General features: G+C 39.6%; 2 protein-coding genes across 9 annotated transcripts in view; both read right to left on the reverse strand.

Moving 5' to 3' along the window:
* Window positions 1-10177, reverse strand: part of LOC105006325 (transient receptor potential cation channel subfamily M member 4) — a 112749-nt gene extending 102572 nt beyond the window's left edge. For 4 of the 5 annotated variants that reach the window (XM_020044418.3, XM_020044419.3, XM_020044420.3 and 1 more), the window contains exons 1-2: window positions 9320-10174; window positions 3123-3184 (exon numbers count right to left, since the gene is read on the reverse strand). In XM_020044418.3, coding sequence (XP_019899977.2) covers window positions 3123-3184; window positions 9320-9388 — 131 coding nt within the window. In that variant the 5' untranslated portion in view covers window positions 9389-10174. Of the gene's footprint in view, window positions 1-3122; window positions 3185-9319 lie in introns of all 5 variants that reach the window. The other variant, XM_034295074.1, reaches the window with a different exon arrangement.
* Window positions 10178-13577: 3400 nt separating this feature from the next.
* scaf1 (SR-related CTD-associated factor 1) overlaps window positions 13578-19875 on the reverse strand; it is a 29077-nt gene continuing 22779 nt past the window's right edge. For all 4 annotated transcript variants that reach the window (XM_029123323.2, XM_029123324.2, XM_010864792.5 and 1 more), the window contains exons 7-8: window positions 19692-19820; window positions 13578-14019 (exon numbers count right to left, since the gene is read on the reverse strand). In XM_029123323.2, coding sequence (XP_028979156.2) covers window positions 13870-14019; window positions 19692-19820 — 279 coding nt within the window. In that variant the 3' untranslated portion in view covers window positions 13578-13869. The remainder of the gene's footprint in view (window positions 14020-19691; window positions 19821-19875) is intronic.

Genomic DNA, 19875 nt, shown 5'->3' on the forward strand with positions numbered 1-19875 from the left:
GTGACTATACTGTAACTGTAAGTGAATATATTATAAATACTGATGCATCAATCAGCCAGCAATTGGAAATTGCCAATATTTGCCACCTTACAAAGCAATGTTAATAATTTGTTTAGAACAGTGTTTCTCTCATTGCCAATGCTATCAGCTTACATTGTTTGATTAAAAAGAACATTTCACAGATGTTAAAGTAACGAACGCATAGGTAAGGAACATTTTGTATACCCAGTGAACAAAGTTAAAATAATCAGGACAGGAAGTGGAAGCTGCATCACACCACCCAGCCAGGAAAAGACTCAAAACATAGTGCTCAAATAAGGACGCTTTGTGAGCAACAGAGGGGCCAAGAATCACCCTGAAAGAGGTGCAGAGTTAAGTGGTGATGAGTGGAGTAATTGTGCACTTTTCAACAATATCAAGAAGTCTGTATAATACTGGCCTGTATGGGAGGGTGGCAAGAAGGAAGCTAGTTATTCAAAAACTACGATCTGAAAGCATGTTTGGAGTTTACCTGAAAGCATTAGAGTGGATGCAGTTCAGATGGGACAAGATAGAGTAGTCTGGCCAAAACTCAAACCACTATGTGTGGTGCAAAACTAACACTGTCTGTGAATCAAGACAAACCCTCACTACAGTGACTTATGCTGTTGATAGCTTCATGCTGTGGGAGTGATACTCATCAGCAGGGAGTGGGCATCCTGATAAAATAAATGGAAGAATGGAAGGTGTAAAACGCAGGGAAATATCGCACGAGAACCTGCTTCAGTCTGCAAACCAAGCGCAAGGGATAACGTATATGTCCAACAGTGGCCCATTCAAAGTCTTCATTTCAATCCAATTGAGAACCTGTGGCACTATTAAAAGATGTCGGTCAACAAACGCACTGGCGGCCCGGACTTTGCAGAGGTCTCCCAGACAACACTATTGCCGCGCTTTTGAACACCGCTTACATATTTTTTTTTACTCTTGCCTACCGTCATCTATCAAAACGTAATGATTAGCAATTGTGTGGCATAATGCACGTAAAATATGAAAAGGCCAGATTCAGGGATTTTTTTGACTATTTAGCCCTATTGTGGACTCCAAGGGGGAGGATGATCTGTTATGTAGCCTACTTCATGGGCTTCCTTTACCGGGTTCTCAACAAGCTGAGTTTTCTCGCATCAAAGTATTTTGCTTTTTTATTTTTTGCCGGACTACATAAGCGGAGCTGACCAAGAAGAGCGAATGTCTCTTACTGAGTGAGTGACTGACTGACTACCCCTTGTTAAATAGCATAGAGGTTATGACGTGTACCTGCACTCAATAGGTCCCGCGTTTGAGTCTCGTCACAAATGATGCATTAGTATTTTTTTTTTCGACAACACCTTCATTAGGATTTGATAGACAAAAACGTAGTTGGCTACAACCTTATGTAGCTGTGTAAACCTAAAATAAAATTGTTCACAGTTACATTGCGACTATTTCTGGTGGATTTTCGAAGTAAGCATCCATGCATGATTTTTGGGTCAGGACAGACAAAAAGTTCTCTAGCTTCAGTAGCTACGTTATAGTAAGGGGTAATATAGGCTAGATCAAAACTGCTTGGCCAGTAAAAGAGAAGGGGTTTTACACTCATCTTTTCACTTGACAAGAAAGTCTGTTATCGTCACCTATATTGATAGTTATTGTATCAATGTCATTCACGAATGAAAGAAAAACTAACGTTGTCCAATTAAATGAAATAGCTTTGGCAGTGTAAAGTTCATATTCGTCTCGCTAGAAATTGCTCAATTCTTATGACTATTCCTAGTAGTAAGTTAGTAGAAACTAGTAAGCCTATTACTGGCTAATAAGGTGTTAAAACAGCCATTGGCAAAGCCATACATTTCATAGATGTTATTTGTGGTGGTGGTAAACTTAATAAGAAACGTTAGTCAGTTTAACACAATGATTAATGGTGTCTAGCAAAATATTCAAATGTGGCGTGATGTTAACGCGTGACAAAATAATCTAATGTTGAGATGCTATACCAACACTGGGCAAACATATACAGTTAAGCCTAACAGTATTCATACCCATGCCATATTTTGAGCTATAGTGAATTTTTAATTGACTAATAGGTTTCTTCTGGCTGCAAATGACAAGTGACAAAACACTGTAAGACATTGTGCTAGAGATACAAATGAATAACGTAACTATTTCTGTTCTTAGCCATGACTTGCAGTTGCTGTCCAGCTGTTCTCAATTTATAGGTGATTAGAATGCTCTCTTAGGGTGGAAATTACAAGACAATTGTAAATGCTATAGAAACTTAAATTTTCTCAAAAATTTGCAACAATTTCAAGGGGTATGAATAATGTTTGACATGTATTAAAAAAATTTAAAAACTGAAATAATTACATCATTCATTTATATCTCCAGCAATGTCTTACCATGTTTTGTTACTTGTTTATGTCATTTCCAGGCAGAAGAAAACTATTGGTCAAAAAATTTGGCATGTGTATGGCACCGTGATGTAGTGGTTAAAGACTGCCACTCACATGGGAGAGCCAGGTTAGAATCTGAACTAAACTGAACAAAGCTTGCCTGGTTCCTTTTCTGATTTATATAGGCCTAGCTTGTTTTTTGCTTTCAAGGGTGGGGCCCTTGGGATGAGCCCCGAAGGCTGTTATCATCCATTCGCATGGTTAATTTAGTATTTAGATAATTTAGTATTGACGAAATCATCACAGTTTAAAGGCTCTCATTTTAATGGTCTTACCTGTAGACTTACCCTAACCTTAACCTTAACCCATTTTAATGGTCTTACCTGTAGCAGCGACCTGAATTTGTCTAGGATTGGATCTATTTAAGTTGTCCTTCTTGTGTATTTATACGTGATTAACCATGCGAATGGATGATAACAGCCTTCTGAGCCTACCAGTAGGCGTAGCAGGCCCCTTCTGACCCATATCTATGATAACGCCCATTCAATCCAATGATAACATTTGAACCGAGTGTGCAAAGTTGGTACATACCTGCCCTAAAATCTGTTATTCAACCAAAAGGTTTCTCTTCTAAGCATACATTTCAGTTTCAGTTTGATGGTTTTAAAATAATGTATCTAACATATATAAATAAAGTATCTAAAGATGCTGTACCTAGAAGAGTCTTCTACGAAAGTGGTGCACACTCTCTTCTTGATGACGTTTGGAATCCAACTCTGAGAGAAAGAAATTGAGTCACTGTTAGTTTTTCTTACACATTTCTATCTAATACGAATTAAATGTGTAATTGGATGTATAGTAGCAATTAGTAAATTGCAACTATTAGTTCTATCAGCTGAAATGTTCCATCAATCAATCAATCAATCAATCAAATGTATTTATAAAGCCCTTATAATATCAGCAGTTGTCACAAAGTGCTTTTACAAAACCCCCAACCTTAAACCCCAAGGAGCAAACAACAGTAGTGTTGAATTTCAGTGTCTAGGAAAAACTCCCTAAGAAAGGCCGAAATTTAGGAAGAAACCTAGAGAGGAACCAGGCTCAGAGGGGTCTCCAGTGGGACATTGCCTGTGTGAGTATTTGTCATAAGCAGCTTGAGTCAATAGACCAATCCTGCCTGACACCCTTCATTGCTACAGTTAACCCTTTTTTCACATGGACACATCCAGCAAGATAACTCAACATTTTCAAAACATTGTTTGTGATTAAGACCTTGATTAAGACAGACAATGTCAAGATGTGTCTTCTGATGTACATCTTATGTCGTTCTAACTTATCACTCTGCTCTTTCAACCAGGATGTCTAATAGAACCATTACACAGTGGAAGAAATGCAATGTCATGCCTACTACCTCAATTGAGCATTCCAGCACCCAAGCATCAGAGTGCAATTTACCATGCAACCTTATTCGATTACTATCCCCCCAAATCTAAGTGGTGCTGTATAATTACATTGCCCTCTCAAAAAATTGGCTGGACCCATGGGCTAGTTTCCTTGCTTGAGAACTGAGTTTTGAGGGAGGGGATTTTCTTGGCAGAGTCTGGGTGTACTCATTAAGGAAACTTTTTGTCAACTCTGAGCATACACAGCACTGGGATAGAAAACCTATGCCAGTTTATTTATCTTACAAATATTTTCCAACATAAAATCAATGTCACCTCTAAATAATTGAGTTTGAGTTGCAGAATTTTTAAATGAAACATTAAATAGAACAAAATGTCAATGTATCATATGTAATACAGACATTTCAGAGACTTGGTCAGGGGTTTCAATAGCACAGTAAGTAGCACTTTTAAGTGTGACATGAATTACTTATTCAGTAAAAGAGTTATGTAAACTGTTATTTTTATTATGATTCAACATGATTTTTTCCCATGTCATCACAATGCCCTTTCTAAGAGCACTTTGGGGTTTTACAGTTGTGCTCAAAAGTTTGCATACCTTTGGAAAATTGGTCATATACAGTATCTCACAAAAGTGAGTACACCCCTCACATTTTTGTAAATATTTGATTATATCTTTTCATGTGACAACACTGAAGAAATGACACTTTGCTACTATGTAAAATAGTGAGTGTACAGCTTGTATAAGAGTGTTAATTTGCTGTCCCCTCAAAATAACTCAACACACAGCCATTAATGTCTAAACCGCTGGCAACAAAAGTGAGTACGCCCCTAAGTGAAAATGTCCAAATTGGGCCCAATTAGCCATTTTCCCTCCCCGGTGTCATGTGACCCATTAGTGTTACAAGGTCTCAGGTGTGAATGGGGAGTAGGTGTGTTAAATCTGGTGTTATCGCTCTCACGCTCCCTCATACTGGTATCTGGAAGTTCAACATGGCACCCCATGGCAAAGAACTCTCTGAGGATCTGAAAAAAAGAATTGTTGTCCTCATAAAGATGGCCTAGGCTATAAGAAGATTGCCAAGCCCCTGAAACTGAGCTGCAGCACAGTGGCCTAGACCATACAGCGGTTTAACAGAACAGGTTCCACTCAGAACAGGCCTTGCCATGGTCGACCAAAGAAGTTGAGTGCACGTGCTCAGCATCATATCCAGAGGTTGCCTTTGGGAAATAGACGTATGAGTGCTGCCAGCATTGCTGCAAAGGTTGAAGCGGTGGGGCTCAGCCTGTCAGTGCTCAGACCATACGCCGCACACTGCATCAAATTGGTCTGCATGGCTATCGTCCCAGAAGGAAGACTCTTTTAAAGATGATGCACAAGAAAGCCCACAAACAGTTTGCTGAAGACAAGCAGACTAAGGACATGGATTATTGTAACCATGTCCTGTGGTCTGATAAGACCATGATACATTTACTTGGTTCAGATTGTGTCAAGCATGTGTGGCGGCAACCAGGTGAGGAGTACAAAGACAAATGTGTCTTGCCTACAGTCAAGCATGGTGGTGGGAGTGTCATGGTCTGGGGCTGCATGAGTGCTGCTGGCACTGGGGAGCTACAGTTCATTGAGGGAACCATGAATGCCAACATGTACTGTGACATACTGAAGCAGAGCATGATCCCCTCCCTTCTGAGACTGGGCTGCAGGGCAGTATTCCAACATGATAACGACCAAAACACACCTCCAAGATGACCACTGCCTTGCTAAAGAAGCTGAGGGTAAAGGTGATGGACTGCCCAAGCATGTATCAAGACCTAAATCCTATTGAGCATCTGTGGGGCATCCTCAAACGGAAAGTGGAGGAGCGCAAGGTCTCTAACATCCACCAGCTCTGTGATGTCATCATGGTGGAGTGGAAGAGGACTCCAGTGGCAACCTGTGAAGCTCTGGTGAACTCCATGCCCAAGAGGGTTAAGGCAGTGCTGGAAAATAATGGTGGCCACACAGAATATTGACACTTTAGGCCCAATTTGGACATTCTCACTTAGGGGTGTACTCACTTTTGTTGCCAGCAGTATAGACATGAATGGCTGTGGGTTGTGTTATTTTGAGGAGACAGCAAATTATATAGTTATACAAGCTGTACACTCACCACTTTACATTGTAGCAAAGTGTCATTTCTTCAGTGCAGTCACATGAAAAGATATAATCAAATATTTACAAAAATGTGGGGGGTGTACTCACTTTTGTGAGATACTGTATATTAGGTTAATGTTCATAGTGGACTGAGCCTGCATACCCTTAGTTCTTAATACTTGTAACGTGGTGGTCGAGTAGAGGAACCAGGCGCAGGCAGACTTACATTTAATTAGTAGATTAACAACAAATGCAAAACATAAACTGATATAAAGTACTGACGTAACAGCAAACCGAAAACACTCACCAGCTACGTGCAACATACAAGCGATAATACCCGACAACTAGGGGGAGCAGAGGAGATACATTTAAACACTTACTGATGAGATGATTGGAGCCTGGTGTGCATGATTATGGGAAACAAGACAATGAGTCCAGGGTAAGTTAATGAAGGGACGGGAACCAGGAATGCACGGCACAATGGTGCTAGTCATCACTGTAACGTGAAAATACTGTGTATTGCCCCCTTTAACATCAATGACAGCATGCAGTCATTTGTAATAGTTGTCTATGAAGCCCCGAATTCTTGCAGGTGGTATAGCAGCCCATTCGTCTTGGCAAAAGACTTCGTCTTGGCAAAAGACTTAGGTCAAAGACTTAGGTCATGCTAAGTCTTTGGTCATCTTGCATGAACTGCACGTTTGAGATCTCCCCAGAGTGGCTTGATGACATTAAGGTCAGGGGAGGGTCATTGCTGAGGGTCAACTTGGCCTTGTGCTTAGGGTCATTGTTGTGCTGGAATGTCCAAGATCGTCCCATGCGCAGTTTTCGTGCAGAAGTATACAAATTGACTGCCAGTATTTTCTGATAACATGCTGCATTCATCTTACCATACATTTTCATAAGATTCCCCATGCCTTTAGAGCTCACACACCCCCAAAACATCAGTGAGCTGTGAGCTGCTTCACAGTGAGGATGATTTTCTGTTCACTATTGGCCTTGTTGACCCCTCGCCAAACATAGCGCTTACGGTTGTGACCATAAAGCTCTGTTTTTGTGTCGTCACTCCAAATTACAGTGTGCCAGAAGCAATGAGGCGTGTCAAGGTGTTGTCGGACATATTGTAACTGGGCTTTTTTGTGGCACTGGTGGAGTTATTTCTGGCAACTAGACCATGCAGCTAATTTTTGTTCAAGTATCGTCATATTGTGCACCTTGAAACAACCACACCGTCTTTTTCCAGAGCAGCCTGTATTTCTCCTGAGGTTACCTGTGTATTTTTCTTTGTATCCCGAACAATTCTTCTGGCAGTTTTGGCTGATATCTTTCTTGATCAACCTGACCTTGACTTGGTATCAAGAGATGCCTGAATTTTCCACTTCTTAATAAGTGATTGAACAGTACTGACTGGCATTTGCAAGGCTTTGGATACCTTTTTATGTCTTTTTCCATCTTTATGAAGTTCCATTACCTTGTTACACAGATATTTTCTGCTCTCCATGGCTCAGTATCTAGCCTTCCCATTGCATCCACATGTAAGCTAACAAACGCATTGACTATTTATACACAGACACTAATTGCAATTTAAAAAGCCACAGATGTGGGAAATTCAACTTTAATTGCCATTTTCACCTTTGTGTGTCACCTTGTGTGTCTATATCAAGGCCAAACATTCAAGAGTATGTAAACTTTTCTGTTATCATTATGATTTAAAAAGGAGCCAAACAACTATGTGATAATAAACGGCTTCATATGATCACCATCCTTAAATAAAAGACAGTTGTTTTGCATAATCAGTCATATTTTCTAAATCAATGCCAAAATGTCATTCTTTCTGCCGCAGTGTGCAAGCTTATGAGCACAATTGTACATGCTTTTGGTCTGTTTTGATTCCAAAATTATTTGTCAATTTCATGAATGTTTTCATTAACATTTCTATATACTTAATAATATTTTTTTTAAATCTAAAGGTTAATAACAGTTTTTCCTCAGTTGAATTAATGCTTGGGGAACACAAGCTTTATGAACAATAACCCCTCCCAAAAATCCCTCCCTACCTCAACTTAACCCTCAGCCATCCATTTGCACATTCATGAACACACCCACCATTACTACAAATTTCCCAAAGCAGCGAGAAAATGATCAAGGGTGTAGGAGCTAATTAATCCCCCCAGGGGCCACCACATACAAGAGTGCACAATGAAGCCTCCACAAGAAGTCATATTCCATGAAATGTTCAATTGTTAATTAGGTTAAATGTTTCTTAAACTATATTAATTATTTGTGCATTTGAATTTGAAGGTCAATTTATTGATAAAAAAATATTTTACAGAAAAATCAAAGTAAAGCCTAGGTCTTATTTGCGGTTGAGCAATCCTAAAAATTAAAAACATACAAATATAAAATGTTAAATACCTATTCACTAAGCTATAATTATCAGATATTACTCTGCTAACTAAACACAGGAAGTTGTGTGTGAATATACAAGCAGCTATGGACCTTAATTACCTTATTACCTTAATAAAACAATGTTATATATTTTTTTTACTTAATCTCAGTTATTGTTTTTATAACAAGTGCATTTTTGATAGTTTTGATAGTGAGATGAGGAATAGATTGGGACAGAGGTGATAGCTGACTGGAATGCAGAGATGGAGAAGAGGAAATGGAAAAGAGGAGGGACCACCAGGGATCTGCATTTTACCAAAAGTGGCTTGAAATTGACAGACTGAAGCCATGGTCCGTACTACTCTACAGCAGAAGGTATCGTTTAGTATTGCTATCTGTGATTGTTATTACCCCATCCACCAGTTTAGTTTAATTTATAATTTAATTTAAAACTGGTCAAACTGGGTTCAGAAGACGACCAAAGTAACTTTGTAATCTTAGACAGCACACTGTAGCCAAACTACGATCAATGACTATTGATTGAACAAGAAGCTTGTTCTAATGTAAACGTACCTGTAGTTACACTTTCGCAAGCACCTAATCCACTATAAAAGCTAAGACTGCTAGATTGAACAACCCCCCCCCCCCCCCACCACCACCCACCTCCAAAGCGACCAAAAATTCCTGTGGAAACACTGATTGCAATAACGCCTTTATTTACAAAACTAAGAATTCAGCGATTAGATCATCTCTAAACAATCGTTGTATTAAAGCCATGTGTAGATTTTAGAAATGTTATATGATTTAGATTTTATGTGGGTAGAGTGCAATTAAGATATTAGGATAAGTTTAAATTTTTTCTTAATATTATTATAGTCGGTAATGACTAGTCAGGCTGCATTAAGCGTAACAACACATCAACATGATTTTTTACATGCGCATATAGGCACAAGTCACAAACACCAATTTAAAATAGTAAGACAAACCTGATCTCTCTCCGATGTTCTTGATCCCATTCTCCCTCCACCTTCATGCTCTTTCTCTGTTGCTTTCATTAGGCACTATACCTAGAGTCTTCTCCTACAAGGATTACATTTTTACTAATAGCTATTTTGAATATTAAAGTGTACTGCTGGAAGCACACCGCAAAAAATATGATTGAAAACTATTCGGATTGACCGCTTCATAGGTGCGCTTAATCCTCCCAATAAGGACACGACATACTAAGTCTACTTCAGGAAATTAACAGATGTTAGAGTAAAAATAGTTTGCGGAAACGGTTGATTAGGCCTACGTTTTTTCCTCTTTTTTTCAAGTTTCAAAAAGGGGTAAATCCTGTTGGGTTTCAAAATGGTAAGCCCCAAAATCGTCTATTAGCCTAAGTACGGCCTCCCAGAACAGGTATTATAAACCAAGGAAATGGGCGGAGGACCAGGAAAAAACGAGAAGTTTTGTTTGGATGGTGATCTGAATGGAGAGTATATGTGTCAGTTTAAAAACGAAATACTAATGTCAGGGTTTGTTCTCGGATCAAATTTGTTGAGCTAATAGCATTACTTAATCTTACTAAAGAGTCTAACGATGACACCTGATAGGGATCTGTCTCCTTTGTTACTAACTCCTTGTTAAGTGCCTTGTTTTGACAGGTACTGGGGTGGGTTTCAATAAGGCTTTTGATTGGATTTCCATTATAGCAGCTTTTGATAGGTTAGTCAGGTTATACCAGTTACACTACCCAGCACTCACGTGTGTCTTAAAAAAAATCCCTGTCAAATAAAGAGGTTGCTATCCAGTGTCCCCTGACCCATATAGCAAACAACTGTTCTGTCAGTTAGCATACATAACTGGTGTGTGTTGTGCATTTGCATGCAGAAGTGCCCCCTCAGATTTAAATAGTTGAAAAATATTCAGATGTGAATGTAAACTTTATATTAAGGCCTGGATTTCATCATTATGACTAATAACACAACCTGTATGATGTATTTTGAGGGGGCACACTGACTGGACAGAATAAGTCACTCATATTCTCCTGATAAGGGGTTTCTTCCAAGGAGTATGGATCCTGTCAGTAAAGTGTAACGTAGATGTTTCAATGAAATTCAATGAGCTGTGTAAACAAGACCTTAATTTGACCATAACAACAAAAGTCAATGATTTAGCTTACTTGCTGATATAAGTTTGTTTACATTTTGTTATCCAATACCAGTCATGCTGTCAATAAATGTGAGGGGCTTTTTTGCAGGAGGTATGTTAGTAAATAGTTTGAAATGATTCCTATTGATGACTCAATACAATAAAAATGTTGTTTTTCTGTTCTAGTTGACAGGCCCCAGATAGCAGGAAAATGCTGTTTCAGGTGTTTGAAAAATGCAAGATACCGGGACACTGCACCCCAATTGTCAATGATTGTGACCCATCACACATTTCCTGAGTGTATGACATCCCTGTTTACATGCATCTGTTTGTGTGTGTATGCTAGCATGTGCTACCTCCTGGCCCTGAAAGATGTTACAGAAGAGACAGCATAGAAAACCTGTAGCCCAGCTCCTCTCAAAACAAAAACTAATTATGAAACAGACCTAAATACTCGAAACCTAGGTAGTAGTAATTCAAAGCTTTACATAAGAACTAATATTTTATCAAGTTGTTTGATTCAAATACATTTGAAACACTCAAAGCAACGTTCAAATATGTTCATATAATTCTCTTTTTAAATAAACACTGTCAATTGATCAAAGTGCAGATAACCTTAAAGTGGATTTTAAAGCTTCCTATATTGTCTTCCAATACAGAATCAACATTTACCTAGGATCTCTTTGAAGGGGACAATTGTCTGAGTCAGACACTGTGATATGGCAAACTACACTGAAACTGATTTGCTCTGTACTCATTGCAGAAAAAGACAAACATGTCACACTGCCTGTCACAAAGATATCCATGAAGAATATTGATGTCCTCGCTAAAGTTGAGGAAATTCTAATCTAAACCCCTTTGATGATGCTACAGATTAGAATTGCTTGTTGGCAGAGCCAGCAACATTCCAATCATTAGAAACATCTTGCCACTCTACCAGGTACAACTGAAAGCTTGTTATAAGCCTAAGCAGTTGAGAAGTCTGACTTTCTATGCAGAAGCTGTACTAGACTGCCTCATTTGGGATCTAAATGCTTTAAGCTGGCATTGTGCAATGCCACTGAAAAAACATCCCTTACTGAATACATTCATTTAGCAGAACCTCACCAGGATAACAGGATTTCCCAGTGATTCACCAATATACACTAGCAAGGAAAAGTGAACTGGACAAATTTTTGTTTCATGGAAAAACCAATTACAGCTGCATGTACAAACACTGAGGATTAACTCATCACCCGAGATCTTCTCACATCTTAGTGATCTTCTCAAATACACAGTCAGACATACCCCACAATAAGCAGAGTTGCTGTCAAGTACATACTTTTACAGGCATCCTCTGTAGCTGTGAAGTAATTTCACAGCATTTACATCTATCTACTGATAGATTTTTGAAACTTAAAAAAACATGACATAGTGTCATATTTAAAACAACACTATTTAGAAAAACAACATGCAAAAGGTGCTCTAGTGACTCCTTGTGGAAGGCCTCCTGGGACCACAATTGTGGTTGATGACTGGGGAATGCGTTCACCTCTAGGTTGTGTACTAACGAAAACATCCTGGTTGAGCAAGCAGTCAGATAAGAAACTAAACAGCTTGCAAAGATGTACCTGTTCTGGGAGGGGGTATTTTATCAGCTACTTAGCTTTTCTTGTCTTTAACAGTCTCAAATTAAAGTGAGGAAGTGTAGGGGAGTTGTATCCATTCTAGCCACAGTATAGAAACAGTACAGGGGTTTGCCTTTAGTGTTACAGAGGCAAGTTGCGTGACAGAACAGTACCAGAAGCCTGGTTTAGTGTCAATTAATAAAAAAATTGTTTACAGAATGGTTAGTGCGTTGAATTTGGGATAGCTAGTTAGCTAGATTGATTTCAAAACACCAAGTGACTACTAGTCACATGGATTATGAAATCATTATAAGAGTATTTAAAGTTTTTCCTATTTAGGGCAAACTGAGCATTATAAAATTGCAATCAATCGCAATCAAAACAACAGAATATTACGCAAATTAGTATTTAATGTGTTTGACCTCACTAAAATAAAATGATAGCTTTGTAGCGGGTGCTTTCAAGTTTTTAGGGTGTAAATATGAAAGCAAATATGTAGAATGGACTGAGAGTAAAACTGCCCTTGTCACATTGAATTTCAACAAATTGACAGCAGAGAAACACTCTCTATGGCTAAGATGAGCCTAAATTTGGGTAGAGGGGGGGTGACTGTTCAATACATTTGGGATTCTCTGTAATACCCTAAATTAGTGTAAGATTTAACCACTCGTTGTGACAAAATGTCTGTTCTCTTTGATAATTTGCACACTGAGCCTGGTCTGGAAACAGCCATTCTTACCAATGTATTACAATCAGTCCAGTTAATCAGTGACAGGTCTGTTGTAAGCCGCCAAAGATTATAGGACAGTACTGACATATTTATTTCCATCTTTGCACAAACACTTCGTAATTTTTGTTGCAAAACGTTCCACAAAAACAGGGACGGAATATTTCTTCTAACAGTTTTAGCTGAAAAGAAATTCAGATATGTCACACCTTCCACCTCTGATGTAACACAAACATTTTGTTGCCTGGAATGAATGTCATTTGTCAGAGACCTTTAGAGCTAGTTACTAAACATTAGTCCTGAAAAACTATGCGTTGTTGTACTGGGATAGTTCATCATTGAATTATCAATTGTTTTATTATGTTTTGTGCAAATCTCCTGTTTCAGAGAAACCACCCCTCAAAGGACGCAGGCATTAAATAAAAGACAGGGACGGAAATCGAGTGTCAAATCTCTATTTAAATCATCCATCCTTTCATCCATCCAACAAACCAACACAGTACAACCTGACTTCTTTTCACAGAGAGAGAAAACAGTCAGTGTAGTGTACTTACAATTATGTACATTAAGTGTGAGCGCAAGTGTAAATGTGTATGCACTGGTATCCTGCAACTTTTCCTCAGCATTGTAAGAGATTGTGTGTGTGTGTGTGTATATTATATATATATATATATATATATATAGTGTGTATATATTGTGTGTATATATACATATAAATATACATACATACACACACACACACACACACACACACACACACACACACACACACACACACACACACACACACATATACATGTACATATACATACACATACATATATATATATATACACATACATACACACACTGCATGTGTACATTGTGTTTTTCCTACTCAGTACTTCTGTACAACAAGACACAGACGAATGGAATAAAACATGAGTTTACAACGGGACAACAAATTGGGGTGGGGTAAAACAAATGTCACTCAACGACCGCAGTAGGCCCAATCACGTGCAAGGAGCAGGGGAGGGGGTCATTGGGAAACTGGACCGATTGGAATGGGGGAAAGCAGCCCCTTCTCTGTTCAGTAGGAGGAATCCATCTCTCGGTCCTCCCTCTCTTCCTCGTCCATCTTGCGACCGTGCTTCCTGAAGTACTTGTACCTCTGAACATAAAGCTTGACCAAGTTGCTCACTTTGACCGGATTGATCTCTCCAGTTCGACTGTGGCAGATCTGAAAAGCCAAGACAAAAACATAGGCTGCTATTAGAATCAGCTGGTTTATTAGCAATAAGGCTAGAGGTGTTGTGGTATATGGAAAACATACAGAACAAAGTGTTGTTCTAATGCTCTAAGCAATGCAAAGTACTTGGATATAGTCCTTACCCGTGGACTATAGGTAATACTGTACAAATCATGTATAATTCAGCAATAAGCCATAAGGTGGTGTGGTATAATATGGATATGTATCACATAACCTTGTTAATTATTGGTAAATTATACATAAACATGTTGGTACTACAAATTTGCACTAAGGCTAGAGGGGTGAGTAATAAGGCTGTAACGATTATGACATTTAAGTTGATGATTAATTGTTACACAAATAACTGTGATTAACAATAATTGTCTATATTGTTAATTTTATGCCACTATAATGGTGTAAGCGTAATAATATCGTAAGAATACATATGGTGGAACTAGAGATGGTTCTTTAGACTTGTGGTGTTCGTGCTTTTGACTGCCACCTTTCTGCAGCAAATCCGACAATTCAACTCCTACAAATAATTGCTTAATTTAACCCCTTGAACTAATACTTTGTTGAAGCACCTTTTGGGTATGAGTCTATGAGCATGGCACATCTTGACATGGCAATATCTGCCCACTCTTCTTTGCAAAAGTGCTCCAAATCAGTCAGACTGCGAGGACATCTCCTGTGCACAGCCCTCTTCAGATCACCCCACAGATGTTCAATTGGATTCAGATCCGGGCTCTGGCTGGGCTATTCCAAAACGGTAATCTTGTTCTGGTGAAGCCATGCTTTTATTCCTTTGGATGTGTGCTTTGGGTCATTGTCATGCTGAAAGGTAAACTTCCTCTTCAGCTTTCTAACGGACGCCTGAAGGTTTTGTGCCAAAATTGCCTGGTATTTGGAACTGTTCATAATTCCCTCAACCCTGACTAATACCCCGGTTCCAGCTGAAGAAAAACAGCCCAAAGCATGATGCTGCCACCACCAGCATAACTGTGGTTATGGTGTTCTTTGGGTGATGTGCAGTGTTGTTTTTGCGCCAAACACACCTTTTGGAATTATGGCCAAAAAGTTAAACCTTGGTTTCATCAGAACATAACACATTTTCCCACGTACTTTTGGGAGACTTTGTTTGTTTTTGCAAACTTCAGCCGGGCTTGGATGTTTTTTTTTCTAAGAAACGGCTTCCGTCTTGCCACCCTACCCCATAGCCCATTCATATGAAGAATACGGGAGATTATGTCACATGTAGCACACAGCCAGTACTTGACAGAACTTCCTGCAGTTCCTTTAATGTTGCTGTAGGCCTCTTGGAAGCCTCCCTGACCAGTTTTCTTCTCGTCTATTCAATTTTGGATGGATGTCCAATTCTTGGTAATGTCTCTGTTGTGCCATATTTTCTCTACTTGATGATGACTGTCTTCACTGTGTTCCATGGTATATCTAATGCTTTGGAAATTCTTTTGTACCCTTCTCCTGACTGATATCTTTCAACAATGAGATGCAAATTAATTATTTAAAAATCATACAATGTGATTTCCTGGGCTTTTGTTTTAGATTCCATTTCTCACAGAAGTGTACCTATGATAAAAATGACAGACCTCTTCATGCGTTGTAAGTAGGAAAACCTGCTAAATCGGCAGAGTAAAATAAACACAGAAATGGTTGCAGGGCCACAAAATCAATGTTATACAATACCCATCTCATTCTCCAGACCTGAATCATATTCAAAGCCTGTGGTCTGAATTGAAGAGGGTGGTCCACAAACACAAACCTAAGACTATCAAAAATAGTGCTGCATGCATGAGTGGCCCAAGATCTCTCCAGAAGTGTGTGCCAACCTTGTCAGACGACACAGGTAGAGGCTCAGTGCTGTTATCCACTCCAGCAGAGGCTTCACAAAATATTGATTGATTGTAGAGGTGCTAATATTTTTTCAACAATTTTGCATACAAAAAAACATACTACTCCAAAAAATGTTTTGTGCTTGAGAAAATATGGTGTTTTAATAAAAGTATACAGCTCCCCCTTATGTTGGAGCCCAAACATTTTCATTCACTTTTTCATAATTTCTTGAAGACTGACAATACTTCTTGAGTTGACTGAATGTCACCACACCCCACTGTGCCCTATTGTAAAAAAGTGTACCAAAAACTAAACACCTTTTTGAGGTGACAAATATGGCCAAAGTTATTGTATTGACTCACAGATAAAGGTCAGATAGATAGATAAAAAGAAATGTCATATTGTGTTTCATAGTGGCCGTGATGACAGCTTTGCACAAGGTTTGCATCCACTCAACCAGCTGGAATGCATTTCAATTAAAATGTGTGCCTTTTTAGAAGTTAATTTGCGGGATTTCTTTTCGTAATGTCAGTTGTGCTATGGTAGGGTTGGTATACAGAAAACCATCATTATAGCAAGAACAGCTCAAATATGAGAAACGACTGTTCATCATTAGTTTAAGACATGAAGGTCCAGAACATTTTAAGGACTTTGAAAGTTTCTTCAAGTGCAGTCATGAAACTGGTTCTCATGAGGACCCCCACAGGAAAGGAAGACCCCAGAGTTAAATCTGCTGCAGAGGATTAATTCAAGTTTCTAGTCTCATTAATCGGCAATTAATGTTGCCTCAGGTTGCACTGAATATATGCTTCACAGAGTTCAAGTAACAGACATCTCAACATCAACTGTTCAGTGTAGACTGCATGAAACATGCCTTTACGTTCAAATTGCTGTAACAAAACCACTACTAACGAACTAATAACAAAAAGAGAATTGCTTGGGCCAAGACACATGCGAAATGGACATTAGACCAGTGGAAATCTGGCATTTGGTTTGATCAGTCCAAATGTGAGTTTTCTGGTTCCAACTGCCATAACTTAGTGAGTGAATGGCTGATCGCCGCATGTATAGTACCCACGTTAAAGCACAGAGGAGGTGCTGTGATGTTGCTTTGATGTGACACTGTCAGTGATTTATTTTGAATTCAAGGAACACTCAACAAGCATGGCTACCACTGCATTCTGTAGTAATAAGCCACCCCATCTGGTCTGGCTTAGCGGGACAACCATTTGGTTTTTAACAAGGTAATGATGCAAAACACACCTCCAGGCTGTGTAAGGGCTATTTGACCGAGAAGGAGAGCAATGCTGCTGCATCAGATGACCTGGCCTCCATAATCACCCAACCTCAACCCAATTGAGATGGTTTGGGATGAGTTGGATCGCAGAATACAGGAAAAGCAGCCAACAAGCGCTCAACATGTGGAAACTCCTTCAAGATTATTTGAAAAACATTCCAGGTGACTACCTCAAAGCTGATTGAAAGAATGCAGATTGTTTGCAAAGCTGTCATCAAGACAAATGGTGGCTACTTTGAAGAATCTAAAATATTATTATATTTATAGTTTGGTTACTACATGATTCCATGAGGAACTCGGAGTAGAGCCGCTGCTCCTTTGCGTCGAAAGGAGCCAGTTGAGGTGGTTCGGGCATCTGGTAAGGATGCCCCCAGGACGTCGCCCTAGGGAGGTGTTCCAGGCACGTCCAGCTGGGAGGAGACCTCGGGGAAGGCCCAGGACTAGGTGGAGAGATTATATTTCGACACTGGCCTGGGAACGTCTCGGGATCCCCCAGTCAGAGCTGGCAAATGTGGCTTGGGAAAGGGAAGTTTGGGGTCCCCTGCTGGAGCTGCTGCCCCCCGCGACCCGATACCGGATAAGCGGATGAAGATGAGAGATGAGAGTTGTAACACCGATAAATTACAACTTTACGAAGGAGGGACAGTAAAAATATTTTACGAACCAGTTCGTTTTTGGAGCCAGTTAATTTTTTTTTACGTTCTGAGTGGCAATGGGCAAAGTTTAGAACTTCGTAATAAAGTTAAAAAATGTATGTTGGGCATGTCATTTTCCACTGTACCGAAATCGTACCGCACCGTGACTTAAGATTTTCGGCACGTACTGACCCATGACTTTTTACGTACCATTACACCCCTTATATTGTTTATATTATATACAGTTGTGCTCACAGGTTTGCATTTAAAATTGCAATTAGTGTCCATGTATAAATAGTCAATGAGTTTGTTAGCTCTCAAGTGGATGCATTGAGCAGGCTAGATACTGAGCCATGGGAAGCAGAAAAGTCAAAAGACCTGTGTAACAAGGAAATGGAACTTCATAAAGATGGAAAAAGACATAAAAAGGTATCCAAAGCCTTGCAAATGCCAGTAAGTCCTGTTCAATCACTTAGGTAGTGGAAAATTCATGGATCTCTTGATACCAAGCCAAGGTCAGGTAGACCAAGAAAGATTTCACCCAAAACTGCCAGAAGAATTGTTCGGGATACAAAGAAAGACCCACAAGAAACCTCCGGAGAAATACAGGCTGCTCCGGAAAATAGTGTGGTTGTGAGGACAATACGACGATACTTAAACAAAAATGCTGGCCGGTCGAGTCGCCAAAAAGAAGCCTTTACGGCGCCCATGCCACAAAAAAGCCCGGTTAAAATATGCCCGACAACACCTTGACACGCCTCACAGCCTCTGGCACACTGCAATTTGGAGTGACGAGACCAAAATAGAGCTTTATGGTCACAACCATAAGCGCTATGTTTGGAGAGGGGTCAACAAGGCCTCTAGTGAAATGAATACCATCCCCACTGTGAAGCATGGTGGTGGCTCACTGATGTTTTGGGGGTGTGTGAGCTCTAAAGGCACGGGGAATCTTATGAAAATTGATGGCAAGATGAATGCAGCATGTAATCAAAAAATACTGGCAGACAATTTGCATTCTTCTGCACGAAAGCTGCACGTGGGACGCTCTTCCAGCACGACAATGAGCCCAAGCACAAGTTTACCCTCCAGTGGTTACAGCAGAAAAAGGTGAAGGTTCTGGAGTGTCTCCTGACCTTAATATCATCGAGCCACTCTGGGGAGATCTCAAACGTGCAGTTCATGCAAGACGACCAAAGACTTTGCATGACCTGGAGGCATTTTGCCAAGACGAATGGGCAGCTATATCACCTGCAAGAATTTTGGGACTCATAGACAACGATTACAAAAGACTGCACGCTGTCATTGATGCTAAAGGGGGCAATACACAGTATTAAGAACTAAGGGGTTTGCAGACTTTTGAACAGGGGTCAGATTTTGTTGCCATACTTTGTTTTATGATTGTGACATTCTGTTATGACCTACAGTTGAATGTGAATCCCATAAGAAATAAGACATGTGTTTTTGCCTATTCACTCATGTTTTCTTTACAAATGATACATATATTACCAATTCTCCAAGGGTAAGCAAACTTTTGAGCACAAGTGTACACACACACACACACACACACACACACACACACACACACACACGTACATTGCGTTTTCCCTACTCTGTTCCTATTCAAGACGAGATAAAACAATTTTACAATGGGACAACAAATTGGCTAAAACACCCATAATTAAATATTATTTCATGTATTGCCTTTAGTTTAGTAGCTGCTAACCTTGGAAGTGGCTAGGCAGTAGCTAATCGATATCCTCATGGAATACTACATATTGTACTAAAATAAGTAATAAAGTGGTAACACTACACTAATCCAGGTAACACTGTACAAAGCCAGGGCAGTGTTACCTTGTGCTACTAAGCCATGGCAGTGTTACCTTGTGCACAGCTTTCCTCAGGATGTCCTTGTACTCGTCCTTGTTTATGTCTTTACGCTGGTAGTAGGGCTTAATTGCCAGCTTCACCTCTTCCACCGCACGTTCCTGAGTGTGAAGCTTCTTCAGGTACTGAGACAGAAAGACACAGAACATTAACAAACACACAAACATGCAAGCAAACATG

The sequence above is a fragment of the Esox lucius genome, chromosome 11 (genome assembly GCF_011004845.1).
Source record: "Esox lucius isolate fEsoLuc1 chromosome 11, fEsoLuc1.pri, whole genome shotgun sequence".
NCBI classification, from domain to species: Eukaryota; Metazoa; Chordata; class Actinopteri; order Esociformes; family Esocidae; genus Esox; species Esox lucius.